We start from the raw sequence: 16,767 nt of genomic DNA, 5'->3' as shown, positions 1-16,767 counted from the left end.
GACGAGCTCTGGGACCAACATGTGTGCCCAGACCTCAGGAAAATGTCCAGATTCCTCAGAGTGGGCCGGGGGTTTAGCTCAGTGGTGCTGCTGCCTGCCTCAAAAGCGAAAGGTCCCGCGTTCAATCCCCAGTACCAAAAGAAGAAAAAACCCAGATTCCTCAGAGTCCCCAGAGCCTATGCAACCTCATCCCTGTCGCACCCCCTCCCTCCCTCCCTCCCTCCCTCCCTCCCTCCCTCCCTCCCTCCCTCCCTCCCTCCCTCCCTCCCTCTCTCTCTCTCTCTCTCTCTCTCTCTCTCTCTCTCTCTCTCTCTCTCTCTCTCTCTCTCTCTCTCTCTCTCTCTCTCTCTCTCTCTCTCGCCACAGGTCTCTATCCTTGGTCAGGCACCGTCTCCTCTCCAGACCTGTGCACACACTGGAACGTGCTTTCCCACCTTGTCACCATGCTGGCTCCTTCCCTTCCCTCAGGCTCTTTTTTTTTTTTTACAGTGCTGGGGATCCAGTCCAGGGTTGCCTGCACACCAGGAAACTGCTCTACCACTGAGCTGCACCCCCCAGGCAGGCATCCCACCCTTTGATCACTCTAGGCCATGACTAGCTAGACAGGTCATTGTGGAGGGTTTTTTGGATTTTGTTTTTTGTTTTGGTATAGGGGATTGAACTCGGGTCCTTACGCTTTCAAAGCAGGCAGTGAAACCACTGAGCTAAATCTTCCGCCTGTTTGTTTTTTTGAGACAGGGTCTTTCTATATGACTCAAGCAGGCCTTATACTGCAGCAACCCTCCTGTCTCAGCCTCCCCAGTGCTGGGATTACAGGCGTGTGCACCCACACCCGGCTAGAGTCAGGTCTTTCTCCCTCACTGGGTCAGGAGCTCCATGAGGATAGAGCCAGACCCCCTGAGGGCCAGGGGTGCTTTGTTAGATCTTGAGATACAAGGTGTCTAGTGCACCACTGTTTTTCCAGTGAAAGACAAAGCACCCCCACACCTATCAGCAGGGTGCTGAAACGGATCTTTGGGGCCTGTGTCCTAAGGAGCCATTGCAGGTACAAAGAGGACCTACTGTGTGTCTTGGGCATGATCTCTGAAACACACTATGGTTAAAAAAAAAGGAAGGTGCAGAAATGAGGATAATAGAACATATTATCAAAATATTAATATTTTATTTCATCTAAAGTATAAAGAAGCAGAGTGCAGAAATGAGAAGAAAAATTGGGCAGCATTTGACTGGGTCCCAGGTGCTGTTCTCATGGCTTTACAGGTATTAGGTTGCTGATTGTTCGAATCCGTGAGTTAGTGCATTTGCAGCCCATTTTCCAGGTGAGCAGACTGAGGCACAGCGAGGGGAAATTGCTCACCTGAACCCACGCAGCCTGGGCATGACAGAGTTCAGACTTGGAACCAGGATCTTTGCCTCTGGAGCCTGCAATCACCAGAACTCCCGTGCTAGGAATTGCTGTTGCGTGTGTGCATATTGCTGGGGCCTGCACTGAGCATAGCGGGGAGGGGACAGAAGAGTCCACACGGGGACAGAGTGACCACCCTGCACACTCTGGGAACCCCCAGTTCTCTCCGAAATTTTTACCACACCCTTTTTTATTGCTTAATGTCTTGAACTGAACAGGACCTCAATTTCAGTGCTCTTTCTGGAGAGGAATTTGGAAGGAGCCCCAGCCAGGGGTGGAAGCCAGAGCACACAGGCACCTCCCATAAGAAGATGACAAACAAGCCAGGCTGTAGCGGCAGATGGCTGCAATCCCAGCACTCAGGAGGCTGAGGCAGGAGGATCACTGGAGTGAGGCCAGACTGGGCTATATAGTGAGTTCAAGCCCAGTCTGAATTACATAGCAAGTCCCTGTCTCAAAGAAAAAAAAAAACCAAAGATGAGAAGCAACTGCCTCCTCACCCCATGGTGACTGGCAGTGAAGTCAACTATCACCTTGGTAAGAAGCAGGAAGCCTGAGAGGCTGAGAGAGAAGTTGACACTGGGTATTCTGAACTCCTGTGGAAAAAGGTACTAAATAAAACCTGTTCAAATCCCAATTTTACACTTTCTGTGTGACTTTGGGCAGGTTACTTACCCTCTCTGGGCCCCTTTCCTCACCTGTAAAATGTGAAGCATGTACATAATTCACAGGATTGCTGAGAGGGTGAAATGTACATGGTGCTTAGAACAGTACCTGGTGCAGAGTGCACCCTATGTAAGGATTTCCTATTGTCATCATTAGAACAGTCTTACATCACTTTTTTAGCATAGATTGACAGCATTGATTCTCCCTCCTTCAAAGTCTCACTTCTGTTACTAATACTCGCCACCTTCCTGGTATTCTTTTTTTTTTTTTTTTTTTTCTTCCTGGTATTCTTACTCCTCTGGGTCCAGCACTCCTTTTCTGCCTCCTTCGTAAGCTCTTCTTTCTGGAACCAAGACACTGGTTTCAATGGTGGCTGCTTGCATGAGACATTACCAGGTCTGGTCGTGATGCCTGGATCTGTGGCAGCCATTTGGGACCATGAAGGGAGCACTTGTGGGAGCCGAGCCTTCAGCTGAGGGTGACAGAGCAGAGATAGTGGGAAATGAGACCACAAGACCCTGCCATCGCTGTGGACAGAATCATTCCCAGAGCTCTCCCCCTCTTTGTTGATGTACAGTATAATAATTGTCTTATTTCAGCCAGTACCAGTCAAGGTTTTGTTACTCAAAACCAAAATCTTCCTGTGATATAAAAAAATATAAGCACCTTTCACCTCATGCTCATGGCTGGTCTGTCTTCACTCCCTCCCATGAACTAAGCTCCTGCATCTCTGTCTCCAGCCTTGACCCCCCTATCAAGCCCTGCCCCCAGGGGCTAAGTGACCTCCTAATGCCCCCCCCGCCCCCGTGTCCCTCTGATGTATTTATTTTATTTTTGCAATACTGGGGATTGAACCCAGGGCCTTTCTGCTGACCTGCATCCTCAGCCCTTCTGAAAATTTTTAATTTGAGACAATGTTTCACTAAGTTGCTGCATTGCTTAAGCTGGGGTCAAATTTTCAATCCTCCTGCCTCAGCCTCCCAGGGTGCTGGGATTACAAGTGGGCACCATCATACCCAGCTCCTAGCTCCTTTCCACCACCTTCTCAGGTGTGCAGAGCTGAAGACCACAGTGAGGGGCCCCTGGCACAGAGGCTCATACTGATGAACCATCTCAGGAGGGGGCAGATCTAGGCCTGAACCTGAATCAGTCACATCCTCACCTAGTGACCAAGCCAAGAGGTTGCCCTTCCCAAGCCTCAGTTTCTGTAGAAGCTGTCAAAAGAGGATGATAATATTTTTTCCCTCAAATATAAAGTACCCAGAACAGTCCTCCCCAAAGAGAAAGTCACCTAATAACATGGCAGGCTCTGCAAAATCAGCTTTGGAAGATGACTGCCAGTCTATAGTCACTGTTTTATAGAAACAGAGCCTGAGCCTGGTGTGGTGGTCCAGGCCTGTAATCTCAGCACTCAGGAGGCTGAGGCAGGAGCATCCCAGTGAGTTCAAGGCCAGCCTGCATTACAAAGTGAGACCCTGTCTCAGAAAGAAAGAAAGAAAAAGAAAGAAAGAAAGAAAGGAATGAAGGAAGGAAGGAAGGAAGGAAGGAAGAAGAAAGAAAGAAAGAAAGAAAGAAAGAAAGAAAGAAAGAAAGAAAGAAAGAAAGAAAGAGAGAGAGAGAAAAAGGAAGGAAGGAAGGAAGCCTGAGAGGCAGAGTGGCTGCCTGGGGACACAGGCAAGACATGGCTGAGCCCCAAGTAGGACAGGCAGATAGTGCTCAGGACACGACCTCAGCTGTAGCATCAGAGCCATGCTAGGACCAGCCGCCTTTCTGAGCCACTGGGATCTACAATGGGGTCCTGTGTCCCCTTCCTGCCTGCCAGGCTGCCGAGGAGGATGCTGCCACCCAGGCCCACCCCAGGGCTCTCCACATGGGTGCTGCTCCCTGCAGACACCTCAGAAAAAATAAATCAGAGACTTCTCCCCCTGCCTACCCCTCACATTTCAGCTCTTACTTAAGTTTGTTTGTTTGTAGTACTAGAAGAGGAACCCAGGGCTTCATACAGAGCTACACCCCCAGCCCTTTATTTTTAATTTTGACACAGGGTCTCACTAAATCACTAAGTTGCCCAGGCAGGGCTTGACCTTGCACTTCTCCTGCCTCAGCCTTCCAGAGTGCTGAGATTACAGGAGTGTGACACCACCCAGCTAGGTCTTAGTTGAACTGTCCCTTCCTTTGGGAAGCCCTCCTGGCTGCGTTGGACACCTGCCCTATCCTCCCCCACCTCCCACTCTGCCTATGCTTTTTTTCACGTCGTACCTGATCCCTCTGCTGGCTCCATTGACATCCTGCCCTCTTGGGACTGTCACTGTCTGAGGACAAGTCTGTAAGCCCCATGAGAGGAGAGCCCAGGGCCACCCCCACCACTACTGTGTCCCCAACACTGTCCAGCACAGCGCCAGGACTAAGGAGGGATCTTTGGATGAATGAACAGATTCTTTCCATCTCTTCTTCCTTCCAACCTCTCTTCAAGGCTCAGAGAGGGACAGCCACTTTTCCAAGACAGAGTGCCCAATCTAGGGCCAGAGTAAGGTCCAGGCTCAGAGCCTGGTAGAGTCAGCAGTAGATGAGTGGCTGAATGAGAGAGAAACAGCATGTGTGAGAGAGAAAAAGACAGAGACAGCAAGAGGGGAAGACAGAAATGGTGTGAGCAATGGGGCACCAAAGAGGCCAGAGTGTGAAGGAAAGTAAGAGAAAGGGAAGTGGACAGGATCATCTGGTGCTCAGAGGACCAGAGACGGCCACCCCTGCTGCCCAGCCTGGCACTGTAAAACATGGGATGAGGCGGATAGTTGGTGACAGTGCCTCTGGCGTACAGGTGTGGACATTCATGTCTGGTCAGCTCTCGTCACTGGTTCCTGCAGCCTCGAAGTGCCTGCCCAGCTACCTGGGGATGGAGGCGTAGTTGGCATGGGAGCCGGCAGAGAGCTCCTGGTGCAGGTCAGGCTGGGGGTCCAGAATGTCCACCTGGTCATCCTCCTCCTGGTGGAGGCTGGCAGGGCACGGATTGGGCAGCAGGATGAGCTCTGTGAAACCGTGGAGGTCGGACACGTGCCGGAAAGTCTGCAGCACCAGCACCATGGCAACCAGGCCCAGGAAGAGGTACACTGCGGGGACACATGGAGAGCCAATGGGTCCATGTGGGGTCCGGTCCCCAGGGGCAGGGGCACGGTTCTGCAGCACCCTCAGGCTGGGGTGGGGTCCCTCTGGGAACCCAGTAGATGCCCCCTGGGACAAGGCAATGCCCAGGACCCCAGCCAGCCACCAGCTCACCTGTGACCAGCACCTTGTAGAGGGCCCGGTGGGGCTGGCCCGTGGCCTCCCCAGGCACATAGTCCCCCAGGCCGATGGTTGACAGAGAGATGAAGCAGAAGTAGAAAGCATCCAGGAAGCTCCAGGCCTCCTCAAGGTGCTCGAAGACCACAGCCGGCACCAGGAAGCAGATGGTGACTATGACCGCCAGCAGGGCCACCAGGTGCCATCGGGCCGCCCGCCGGGGGTCCCAGCCCCAATGAAAACTCAGCCAGGACAGGGGCGCATGTGTCAGTAGCAGCCCCAGGCGCTGGGCCGAGGCGGTCAGCAGCAGCATGGTGATCGGCACACCCAGGAGCGCGAAGGCGATGGAGAAGGCCTTGCCTGCATCGGTCAGCGGCGTGGTGTAGCCGTAGCCTGCAGGGTGATGGGGAAGCCTCCTGCCCACTCAGCACCTCTGCTCAGCCCTGATTTCAACCCCAGTCTCCACTCCCACGTTCCCTGGGGGAGAGGGGAGAGGGGAGAGTGGCTGCCCGGACATGGGCCCCAGGGCCAAGGGCCATGGTTTCTTCTGTAACCAAGGGAAACTTGGATAAATCTAAGACTTAACCCTGTACGTGTTTTAGTTGACTTTAAACATCACTATTTTCAGTTGGGCAGGGTGGCACATGCCTATATATATATATATATATATATTTTTTTTTTTTTTTTTTTTTTTTTGGTGGGGGGGTACCAGAGATCGAACTCAGTTCCTTGTGTCCTTGTGCTTGTGCAGCAGGTGGCGAAACCACTGAGCTAAATCCCCGGCCCCCCTCCTTTTTTTTTTTTTTTTTTGAGACAGGGTATCATTATGTAGCCCAGGCTGGCCTGGATCTCACAGCAATCCTCCTGCCTCTGCCTCCCTAGTGCTGGGATTACAAGCATGTGCCATCATGCCCGGCTGCCTATTTTTTGATTGATTGGTTGGTTCTTTGAGCACTCTCACTATGTAGCCCAAACTGGCTTCGAACTCAAAACAATCCTCTTGCCTCAGGCTCCTAGTTCTCGGATTGTAGGCATTTGCCACCACACCTGGCCTGATCTAATTTTTTTTACATACTTAAAAGAATCAAAAGTAAACTCTAGAAGAGAGATGTGTTCACCATGTTTACAGCAGCATTATTCACAACAGCTACAACGTGGAAGCAACCCTAATTTCCACTGATGGGTCAATGGATAAGCACAATACCATACATACATCCAACAGGACAGTTTTCAGCCTCAAAAAGGAAGGCAGCTGTGACACACACTGCAATGTGGATGAACTCTGAGGACATGCTAAGTGAAAAACACCACTGATGAAAAGATGAAAGCTGTATGGCTCCACAGTAACGTAGGTACAGTAGTTAGATTCAGAGACAGAAAGGTTCCCAGGGACAAGAGGACAGGAGAATGAGGAATTTTCTCCAAAGGGTACAGAGGCTCTGTTTTGCAAGATGAAAAGAGCTCTGGATAGATGGTGATGATGGTTACACAGCATGGATGTACTTAATACCCCTGAAATCTATGTCTAAAGGGTTAGGAGAAGCCAAGCACTCTGGTGCAGCCTATAATCCCAGCACTCGGGAAGCTGAGGTAGGAGGATCTTGAGTTCAAGGCCAGCCTGGACTACATAGTGAGACCCTGACTAAAAATAAAAAAATTTTTAAAAAGGGATGGGCCTGGGCTCAATCCCTAGTAACAAAATAAACAAACAAACTCATCCTCAAATGTGGCACCAACCCTACCAGGTTGGGACAGGACTTTGCACCCACCAAGAGTATGAAGAGTTACAATGACTGCAAGGCTACATTTTTTTTTTCTAAACATGGAACCCAGGGCCTCGTAGTTGCTAGGCCAGTGCCTAGAATGCTAGCTTCCTTGTCACCTGACCCCTGCCTGAGTTCTGACCAGGCTGCCTAGGGCAACTCCCAGGGCCAGCTCTTAGATGACGGGCCTGTGACAAAATTGAGGACATGGAGCAGAGAGGACTCTGACTGAGGTGCCGGTGGTGAACGTTTCTCCTGATAGTCAAAGCTCCTGGCTCCCCCAGAATGACAGTGATCATGGGGCCCCCCCAAGCATCGATTTCATCACTGCACTTCACACTGGCAAAGATGCCTCACTGGCCAATCTAGTTTGGCTCCTCCAAGCCCTGTTCTTGACTAAGCCCAGTAGCCCAGTGTGTTTGTGTGTGTGTGTGTGTGTGTGTGTGTGTGTGTGTGTGTGTGTGTGTGTGTGTGTGATGGGGGACTGAACCTAAGACAAGGTCTCATTACTTGTCTCACTATGTGTTTCAGGCTGGCCTTGCACTCACTATGTAGCCCAGGCTGGCCCCAAAATCACAGAGATCCTCTTGCCTCAGCCTCTTGAATACAGAGATTATAAGCATGTGCCGCTATACTTGCCTTCCAGACCATTTTTTATTTCTCATTTTGAGTCAGGGTCTCATAGCTCCTAAGTTCTCCAAGATGGGCTCAAACTTGCAATTCTCCTCCCTCAGCATCCCAGAGGGCTGGGATTACAGACATGTGTCACCACACCTAGCTAACTAGGTCCAATTTTAACAGGAATCTACAGAATCCCCATCCTTGATATCTGATCAAAATCATCATCTTACTCTTAGTATCTCTCTCACTGGCCTGTGTTTCGCAAGCGTCTTTTGGGGCTGGTGTGTAGCTCAGTGGCAGAGCTCTTGCAGACCACGTGGGAGCCCTGGGTTCTACCCTCACCATCACAAACAAAAAAAGAATCTTGTTAGTCCAAGTTTAGCAAGAACTCCCGTATCCAAATGATGGTGAAACTTTCAGAGCTTTCAATGTTATAAAAAGGCCACCAAGGGGCCCAGGGATTGAGCTCAGTGATTTGGCTGCCTGCCCTACAAGGGCAAACACCTGAGTTCGATCCCCGGTACTTTTCAATGTTTTTTTTTTTGTTTGTTTTTTTGGTACCGGGGATCGAACTTGGGACCTTGCACTTGTGAGGCAGGCGCCAGAACCACTGAGCTATATCCCTGGCCCTCCCAGTACTTTTTTAAAAAAAAAAAAAAAAGGCCACTGAGGCATGAGTGCCATAGGTTCACCACCACTACCCTATCCTCTCCAAGATAAGAGGTTTACAGGGACATCCAAGTGTGGCCAGAAGTCTCCAGCCATTGTCCCAAAACTGTGACCACCTCGATGCCAGGAAAACCAGAGCCCCATGACTGCAGCCACCACAAACAGAGACGTCCTTTCATGGGACCAGGCCTACCGCTCAGCCACGAGAATCCCAGACCCAGGGAGCCAGGCCTGAGGAAATGATCAGTGGACCCCAGCCCGCCAGCTGGTCCTTAAAGCAGCCTCCTGCCCTTGCTGGTCACCAGTCTGATCCCCTTCGTTGGAGTGAGCCCCTCACGGTGAGTGCTCACGGTGCAGTCCTTTCCTGTTTTCCTTACTCTCCTTTGGACCAGGTGTGGTGGTGCACATCTGTAATCCCAACACTAGGGAGGCCGAGGCAGGAGGAACCCTGTGAGTTCGAGTTCAAAGCCAACCTGGGCTACATAGAGTTCAAGCCTAGCCTGCATTATACAGTAAGACCCTGTCTCAAAAAAAAATAAATAAAATAAAATAAACAAACAAGGGCCAGGGATTTAGCTCAGTGGTTTCACCACCTGCTGCGCAAGCACAAGGACCCGAGTTCGATCCCCAGTACCAAAAAAACAAAACAAAACAAAACTCTTACTCTTCTTTGTTAAAGGCCGGCCTGATCTTTGTCAGCTCCTCAAGCTAAAGTCTCTTACCATTTTTCTTACTTTCCAATTAAAGCTTTTTCCTGTTTAAAAACCAGAGCCGTCCCCCCCATCGTTGTTCAGTAGTCTTGTGTCTACCATCCCCTTGCCCTGCTGCCTTTGCTGTGTGACAGCTGGGTTCTACAGCTGGCACATCACCCTTCTTCAGGCCCAGTAATGTTGAAAGCAAGCCATGACAGCAACTTCCTTGTTCTCAAAAACTGGGCAGGCTACTGCTCAGGACAGAGGCATGGAATGCTCAGGCCTAAACTAAAACGACTTTGACATCCTGATGGAACCAGAGTCTCCACTGAGTGAGCAGAACCAGATTAAGGAGTCAGAGCCTCGAGAACCCAGGTTAGAACCAAGGCATTCGGTCAACAGTGGCAGGAGAATGCCAGGCGTGATGGTGCACGCCAGCACTCAGGAGGCTGAGGCAGGAGAATCGTTCTGATTCTCCTGTAGGCCAGCCTACACAGTGAGTTTAAAACCACCCCAAGCCACATAGTGAGACCCTGTCTCAAAAAGCAAAAATAAAACAACAGTGGCAGAAGAGACCAGAGTTAGCCACAAGTTCCCCTTTATCCCTATACCAGGTGAGAGCTAGTACACTGTGACTCCTGCTGACAACCACTCAGCCCCGCTTCCCCTTTCCCAGGGCGGCTTGGACTCCTTCACTGTGGCCCACCGGGCACACAGATGAGCATGCCCACTGCCTCCTATCATTCAGACTTCTAGAAAGCTTTCTTTCTGCAAAAACCCCAGTGACACAGTACTGACTTCTATGAGCTCTGGGCCAAAAGCCCTTGCTCAGTACCAGTGTGGTGGGTCCAGTAAGAGCACTGGACTCGGGCCTGGTGGCCTTGATTCAAGCCCACTCTACACCTTCCTAGCTGTGTGACCTTCAGCAAGTTGTCCAACTTCACTGGGCCTCAGTTTCATTTGTATGCTGTGCTGATGAAGTAAGTTAAACCCAAATGTGGCGAGTCCTCTGTCAGGCTCTCACTCTTACAGCGCAGTGGGGAGTGTTCTCAGACTGTTGCACAGGAGGAGGACACTGCGGTCTGCAGATTAGGGACCACAGAGCAGGGCCACCAGTCCAGCTTGGGTCTGGTTCCCTCACCTACTCCTCCGCCAGGAATGACTCCTCAGAAACCAGGATCTGGGAGGAGCCAGCGGGTGGCGCACTCAACCCAAAGAAGCCCAGGAGCAGGTCAGGCAGGTCCAGGTGGAGTAAGCACAGCAAGCTGCAGGCGTGGTCAGCTCCTGCCAGTCTGGGAGGGTCACAGGCTCTGCCCCCTGTGACCTTAGTCTGCCAGTCCACACAATGGCTCCACAGGGTGGGGAGCAAAGCCGTTCCTGTTGCTGCACTGAGGGCAGCAGGATGGGTTAGGAGTTGGGACCGGCTATCCCCGTTCCACAGAGGACAGCTGGGGCTGAGGGTGGCTGCAGAGCAGAGAGCCCTGCTTTCCCAGGGCTGTGGTTGGAACAGTATGGGACTTCCCAGGTCATAGATCTCAAGGGCTTGGAGGTGGAGGTAGGGTAGGTTCCAGGATCCCACTTGAATCAGAGCTCAGAGAAAGGGGCTTAGGGTTTTAAGATGTTTTTTACTTTATTTTATTTTTGGGCAGTCTGGGGATAGAAGCCAAGGCCTTGTGTGTGCTAAGCAAGTGCTCTACTACTGAACTACACTCCCCCCACCCAGTCCTTTATTTTTTATTTCTGAGACAGGGTCTCACTAAGTAGCTAAGTGCCCAAACTTTCAGTCCTCCTGCCTCAGCCTCCCAGAATGCTGGGATTATAGATATGTGCCACCATGTCAAGCTCAGGAGTCACAATTTTAAATCAAGTGCCAGTATCTTGGTTTGAAATGGATCCTGGGGCCAGGCGTGGTGACACAAGCCTATAATCCCAGCACTCAGGAGGCTGAGGCAGGAGGATTGCTATGAGTTCAAGGCCAGCCTGGGCTACACACTGAATTCAAAGCCAGCCTGTCTCAAAAAACCAGAAAGAAAGAAAGAAAGAAAGAAAGAAAGAAAGAAAGAAAGAAAGAAAGAAAGAAAGAATAATTCCCCTGGGGCCAAAGGAAGGTGGGGCAGGCACCAGCTGGTGTCTTCCGGATCACAAATGATATTGGGAGGGCAGTTCTCAGGCAGAGGGGGCTTCTGAGCCCTGGGGAGGTGACGAGATAAAGGTGTAGTGGGGGCTGAGCGTCAAGGGTGCAGTGAGAAATGGTCTTGAGTGGGTGCCGAGAGAGCTCTGGATGCAGAGGGCCTGAAGTGTTGCTGATGGAAAGAATTTCTGGTCTCAAACAGGCTGGGGTAGTGCTAGGGAGGTGGGGAGGCCCCAGCCGTGAGTTTGGAGGAGCCCCAGGTCCCCTTGCTTGGGAAGCCTGGTGGGTAGGAGCCTTGGGGTGCGACAGCAGTTGGACAGAGCGCAGTTCCTGGGCTGGCATGGGTGGGAGTCTGTTTCCTTGACAGTGTGGAAGGCTCTGGGGTCCCCATAGGAGGTCCAGGTCATTCTGGGGCTCTTACTGAGTGGTGTCAGGGTTCAGGGAGGGGTAGGAGTCTCACTTCACAGGTGTAAAGAGGCCTTCCTGGGGAGTACCTCTCGCTTGCCCGGCAGGCGCTGTGCCACTGAGCTACAGCCCCAATCAGGGCTACAGCTTTTGCTGGAGGTGGTTTGGGGACAAAAGGGGTGGGAGTCTATGCTGGGGGGCTTCTAGGAAGGCAGTTCATGATACTCACTGTAGGGTGCTGTGGCTCCCACCATGGTGGGTCCCCTTCACACACCCACAGTTGATGGGGCTGCTGAACTGGGGTCCTAGGCAGAGGGAACAGAGTATTCCATTGGAGGAAAACCCTGGGACAGAGGGAAGACATTGATGGGATGGAGTCCCCTGCTACAGTCAAGGTAACTGGCTGGGGAGTACGGCAGCAGGAGAGGGACGGGGTCTACTTGGGGGTGGAAGTCTCAGAGGGGGCCGTGGGCCCTGGCCTAGGGTTCCCCCTGGAAGAAAAGCCTTTAGTGGTGGCACCCTGAAAAACCTGGGGGTCCCTGTCCCTGCTAGGGGTACCAGGATCAGGAGAAAGAGGGATGGGGTGTTCAGGGAGGGTCATATCCAGTGAGTCAGGAGACATATGCGGAAGTGATGGCTGGGGGTCCTGGCAGGGCTGAGGCCCCTGGACAGAGGGGAAGGATCTTAGGTAGAGGGTCCCAGACGGGTCGCTGACACAGTCCTAGACCCAGAGGGGACTAGAGACACCCAGATCCTCAGGGAGGTTAAGATGGAGGAATGGGCCCCAGAAGCTCGCTGTAAGGTACTTTGCGTGAGGGCAGACCTGGTCCCGAGGGAGCTGGAGTGTTTTCTGCTTTGGAGGAAGGGCTCAGATGGGGGACCCCCAAGGGGGCAGACTATGACTACGGCCAGTGTTCAGTGGAAGTCCTGAGGGCACCCTTGGACCACAGGCGGTGGGAAAAGGGTACCCGTGAGGGTTCCGGGTCCCAAAGGACGGGGCCGAGGTGGGGCCCCGGGTCCTCGCCAGCCCGCGGCAGGGTGGCGCTCACGTACCCACAGTGGTGACCAGCGTGCTGGCGAAGAAGAGCGCCGAGGCGAAGTCCCAGGCGGGGTCCGAGGTGTTGGTGGCCCCCGAGGCGTTGGCGAACACGGCGCGCCCCAGCCGCCCGGCCGCCAGCACCCGCTCCACGAAGGCGTCCAGCGCCAGGGGCGACACGCACGGGCTGCCTTGCAGCAGCTGCTCCCTCAGCAAGCCCAACTCGGCCCGCAGCCGGGCTTCGTGCGGCCGCTCCAGCTGCGCCACGAGCAGCGCGCCCAGCCCCAGGTAAGCGGCGTAGGCGACCAGAGCGCCCCCCAGCATCGCGCCCCGCCGCATGGCGCCCAGTGCCCGCACAGCCCTGGGCGGCCGCTGACGTGGCCCCCCGCCGCCCCGAGCCTACTTTCAGTTCCGGGAGCTGGAGACGCGGCCACAGACGACCCAAGAGGAAGAGGAAAAGGAGGAGGAGCGGGGCTGAGGGAGGAGCTGCCTCTGGGAAACTGAGGCACGCCCAGACGCCAGGTGTGTTAGCGCAGGGCACCGAGGGCGGAGCTCTGCGCTCCTGCCTCTGCCGGGAGACCAGCAGGATGGACTGAGCCGGGGAGTCCTTCCCTTCCCTCTCTTCCTCCCTCCCGGAGTCAGGGGTCCCTGCAATACAGAGAATCCAAACTCCTTTCCGCTCCTGTACCCTGCACGAAAAAGTTGCATCTCAACTCCTCAAAGAGAGCTCACAGCTGTTAAGGAGCTCACTGCATCCAGGCGCATGACAACCAAGGGGAAGTCCGGTTCTCCTACATTTGCCAAATCATGAGCCTTGGAGGGGAGCTGCGACCTCTAACGCACAAACGCAGACATCACTGAGTCAAGTGTCCTCTGTGCCCTCGTGGGCAGAGTGGGGTCATTAGCTGTTCACATCTTTGCTCAGCGCCCACTTTGTGCTGGGTAGTCCTGGGGACACAGCGGAGACTGAGACAGCCTTGGAGTCTGTCCTCATGGAGCTCCCAGTCTAATGGGGAGACTGATAGAGTGACAGCCCAGCGTGGTCAGGGCTGGGATTCGGGAAACAGCACAGTGACCAAGGCAGAGATGTGGAAAGCAGCACGAGGCCATAACCCTGCTTAGGGATGTTAAGAAAGCTTTGGAGGAATGTCGAGAGCCATTCTACATAATCTGGGGGGAAAATCATTTCAAAATTAAATTACGATTAGGACTGTCTAAGGCCCAGTGTCTTCTTGCCTGAAAGCCGGCTATGGCATGTGGAAACATAACTCCATTTTGCCTCTGGTCACAAGTTGAACCCTCAAAGGTCCTGTGGGTGATGCTGTGACGCTCAAGGGCAAGAGTACATCAGATGAAGACATCTTGGCTCTTTGAGAACCGAGTAGTAATAAAAAAAGAGAAAGGTATCACCTAGGGGAGGACAGATTCCTTATTAGCCTGCTGTCTCGTCCCACTACTATTGTAAGAATGCTTTGCCCATCTCACTGTCCTCATCAATCTAAGATCCTCATCAACATAGGATTCCTGCCACCCTCTGAGTCACCCGATACTTCCTCTGATTACTGTGTGCACCCAATACATAGTGGCTAGCCGTCTTTGTCTTTGCCCACTCTGAGGTACTGACCTCCCAGCCAGCCATGTACTTTGAAATTATGCAAGTCTCTATTATCTTTCTTTAACCCTCACCATTCCCCTTTCTAGGCAGATCAGTAGATTGATCAGCCTCCAACATGAGAGACTAGGAAAGATGATCTCAGTGGTGCACATCTACACCCAGGACTTGGGAGGCTGGGGCAGGAGGATAGTTGTGAGTTTGAGGCCAGCCTGGGCTACACAGTGAGTTCAAGGCCAGCCTGAACTGCAAAGTGAGACTCTGTCTCAAAACAAAAAATAAACAACAACAAAAAAGCAACACTAGAGAGAGTGGCTTAATAGCACTCTTGTCTAGCATATGTGAGATGCTAGGTTCGATCCCCAGCACTGCCCAAAAATCAAAATAAAACAAAAGAATAGGGCAGTTTGAGGATGTAGCTCAGTGGTAGAGTGCACACTTAGCACATCAAGGCATTGGATTCCACCTCCCACACAAAAGGGGGAGTTCCCCTTCCAAGTTCCTCCTTCAGGGCTCTCCACACCTCTCTGTAGTACCTCCTGGAAGCCTTCCGGAGGGCAGCCCAGCATTCACCCATATCAGACCTTCAGAGGAGTGGGGCTTGGGGCTCAACTGATTCTATTTATAAAACTGTGGCAATTCTTGGAACATAGCCCAGTTTGGGGCTGACAGTCCACAGGAAGAGACATCCGATAACAACCGTAACCGTGGCTGCCAGTGGTCACAAAGGCTGATCACATGTCAGGCCCTGTGGACACAAGTGCCTGCACAAATCCTCAACCACACCCATGTGATTCCTATAAACAGATGAGAAAATGTAGACTTCAAAATACAGTACAGTCAGCCCCAAAATACAGTATAGCATCTGTGGATTCAGTCAACTGTAGACTGAAAATATTTGGAAAAAAACTGTGTCTGACCTGAATGTGTACAGACCTTTTTCCATGTCATCATTCCCTAAGCAATACAGAAAAAACAAATATTTACATAGCATTTATCTTGTATGAGAAATTGTAAGTAATATAGAATGATTTAAGGGGCTGGGGGGTATAGTTCAGTGGTAGAGTGCTGGCCTAGCATGTGTAAGGTCCTGGGGTTTGATCTCCAGCTCCACACAATATATATATATATGTATATGTGCGTGCACATATGTGTGTGTGTATAATTTAAGGTATATGGGAGGAGCCAGGCATGGTGGTACACACCTGTAATCCCAGCACTTGGGAGGCTGAGGTAAGAGGATTACAAATTTGAGGTCAAGCTGGACTACACAAGCCAGATTGTATCTCAAAAAAAGTAAATAAATAAATAGGGGCCAGTATGATCCCTTCATCAAAATGCCTTTGTTCTCTCCACATACCCTTGCTACATGACTGGTTTCAATATTAGCTAAGCTTACTTGTAATCCTATAGGTTGATGGTAGTTTGACTCACATTGTACCCACCTGTGACTTTGCTGTATAAATTACCGCTGACAAAGGGCCTTGGTGACCTCCCACTCGAGACCCTTCCTGCTCTCTCTCAATAAACTTTTCCTATTCTTTAGGTACATTTTTTTTTTTGGTACTGGGGATCGAACTTGGGTCCTTGCATTTGTGCAGCAGGCAAAGAAACCACTGAGCTAAATCCCCAGTCCACTTTTCCTACTCTTAACCTCCCTTCTTCCTTGGAATTCATTCTTCGATATTCAGAGGCTACAAACCTAGCACATCTGGCACCTAGCACATTGGGAGTTATATTTCTCCTATGTCACTGGGATCACAGGCACGCACTATCACACCCAGCCATATGTTCATTTAATTTCTATTATGACTAAGAGCAAGGATGCAGGCCAGCCAGTGACAGTTTTGGTTGGGAACATGGGGCTGCCTTAGTGCACTCCAGGACTTGACAGGACCCCAAGATGGACTGAGTGCTCAATGGACGCTGTGGAAGGACCGAGGCCACCACACAAGGACTACACAGGGACACTCGGCTACACCCAGAAGTCTCCAGCCATTGTCCCAAAACTGTGACCACCTCGATGCCAGGAAAACCAGAGCCCCATGACTGCAGCCACCACAAACAGAGACGTCCTTTCATGGGACCAGGCCCACCCCCCAGCCATGAGGATCCCAAAGCCAGATAGCCAGGCCTGAGAAAATGATCAGCGGACCCTAGCCCGCCAGCTGGTCCTTAAAGCGGCCTCCTGCCCTTGCCAGGTGGCCAATCTGATCCCCTTCGTCTGAGTGAGCCCCTCACGGTGAGTGCTCACGGTGCAGTCCTTTCCTTACCCTCCTTTCATAAAGGCCGGCCTGATCTTTGTCAGTCAGCTCCTCAAGCTAAAGTCTCTGACTATTTTCTCTTATTTTCCAATTATAGCTTTTTCTTGTAAAAAATAAAATAAAAAAGTATACAAAAGAATGTGCATATACAAATATTACATTTTTCTTTCTTTTTGGGGGGGGTTACTGGAGGCTGGACCTTGTAATCCTCCTGCCTCAGCCTTCCA

General features: G+C 51.8%; 1 protein-coding gene across 2 annotated transcripts; it reads right to left on the bottom strand.

The window, feature by feature from the left end:
* Nucleotides 1-1,142: 1,142 nt before the first annotated feature.
* Nucleotides 1,143-13,119, bottom strand: Kcnk6 (potassium two pore domain channel subfamily K member 6). Of its 2 annotated transcripts, XM_021252629.2 has the most exons (4): nt 12,682-13,119; nt 5,345-5,740; nt 4,959-5,178; nt 1,143-2,543 (listed from the first exon to the last, which is right to left on the bottom strand). In XM_021252629.2, exons 1-4 carry the CDS (start codon nt 13,001-13,003, stop codon nt 2,540-2,542), a joined length of 942 nt encoding a protein of 313 aa, XP_021108288.2. In that variant the 5' UTR covers nt 13,004-13,119; the 3' UTR covers nt 1,143-2,539. The 2 variants fall into 2 exon arrangements, with proteins under 2 accessions (XP_021108288.2, XP_004875584.2); XM_004875527.4 differs by lacking the exon at nt 1,143-2,543 and having other exon boundaries at nt 4,785-5,178; nt 12,682-13,114.
* Between the last annotated feature and the right edge of the window lie 3,648 nt (nt 13,120-16,767).

The sequence above is a fragment of the Heterocephalus glaber genome, unplaced genomic scaffold (genome assembly GCF_053883595.1).
Source record: "Heterocephalus glaber isolate CG9 unplaced genomic scaffold, H.glaber_assembly_v1.0 deba00001561, whole genome shotgun sequence".
NCBI lineage: Eukaryota > Metazoa > Chordata > Mammalia > Rodentia > Bathyergidae > Heterocephalus > Heterocephalus glaber.
The sequence above is the reverse complement of the archived record's forward strand: the minus strand, read 5'-3'. Positions and strand labels throughout refer to the sequence as shown.

What these genes read in the sequence shown, in the direction of transcription:
- Kcnk6 (XM_021252629.2), bottom strand. Translation starts at nt 13,003, where the DNA reads ATGCGGCGGGGCGCGATGCTGGGGGGCGCTCTGGTCGCCTACGCCGCT. An exon ending in CACGCTGGTCACCACTGTGG is followed by an intron (nt 5,741 to 12,681) that starts GTACGTGAGCGC and finishes ATCACCCTGCAG; the next exon opens with GCTACGGCTACACCACGCCG. An exon ending in CTACAAGGTGCTGGTCACAG is followed by an intron (nt 5,179 to 5,344) that starts GTGAGCTGGTGG and finishes GTGTCCCCGCAG; the next exon opens with TGTACCTCTTCCTGGGCCTG.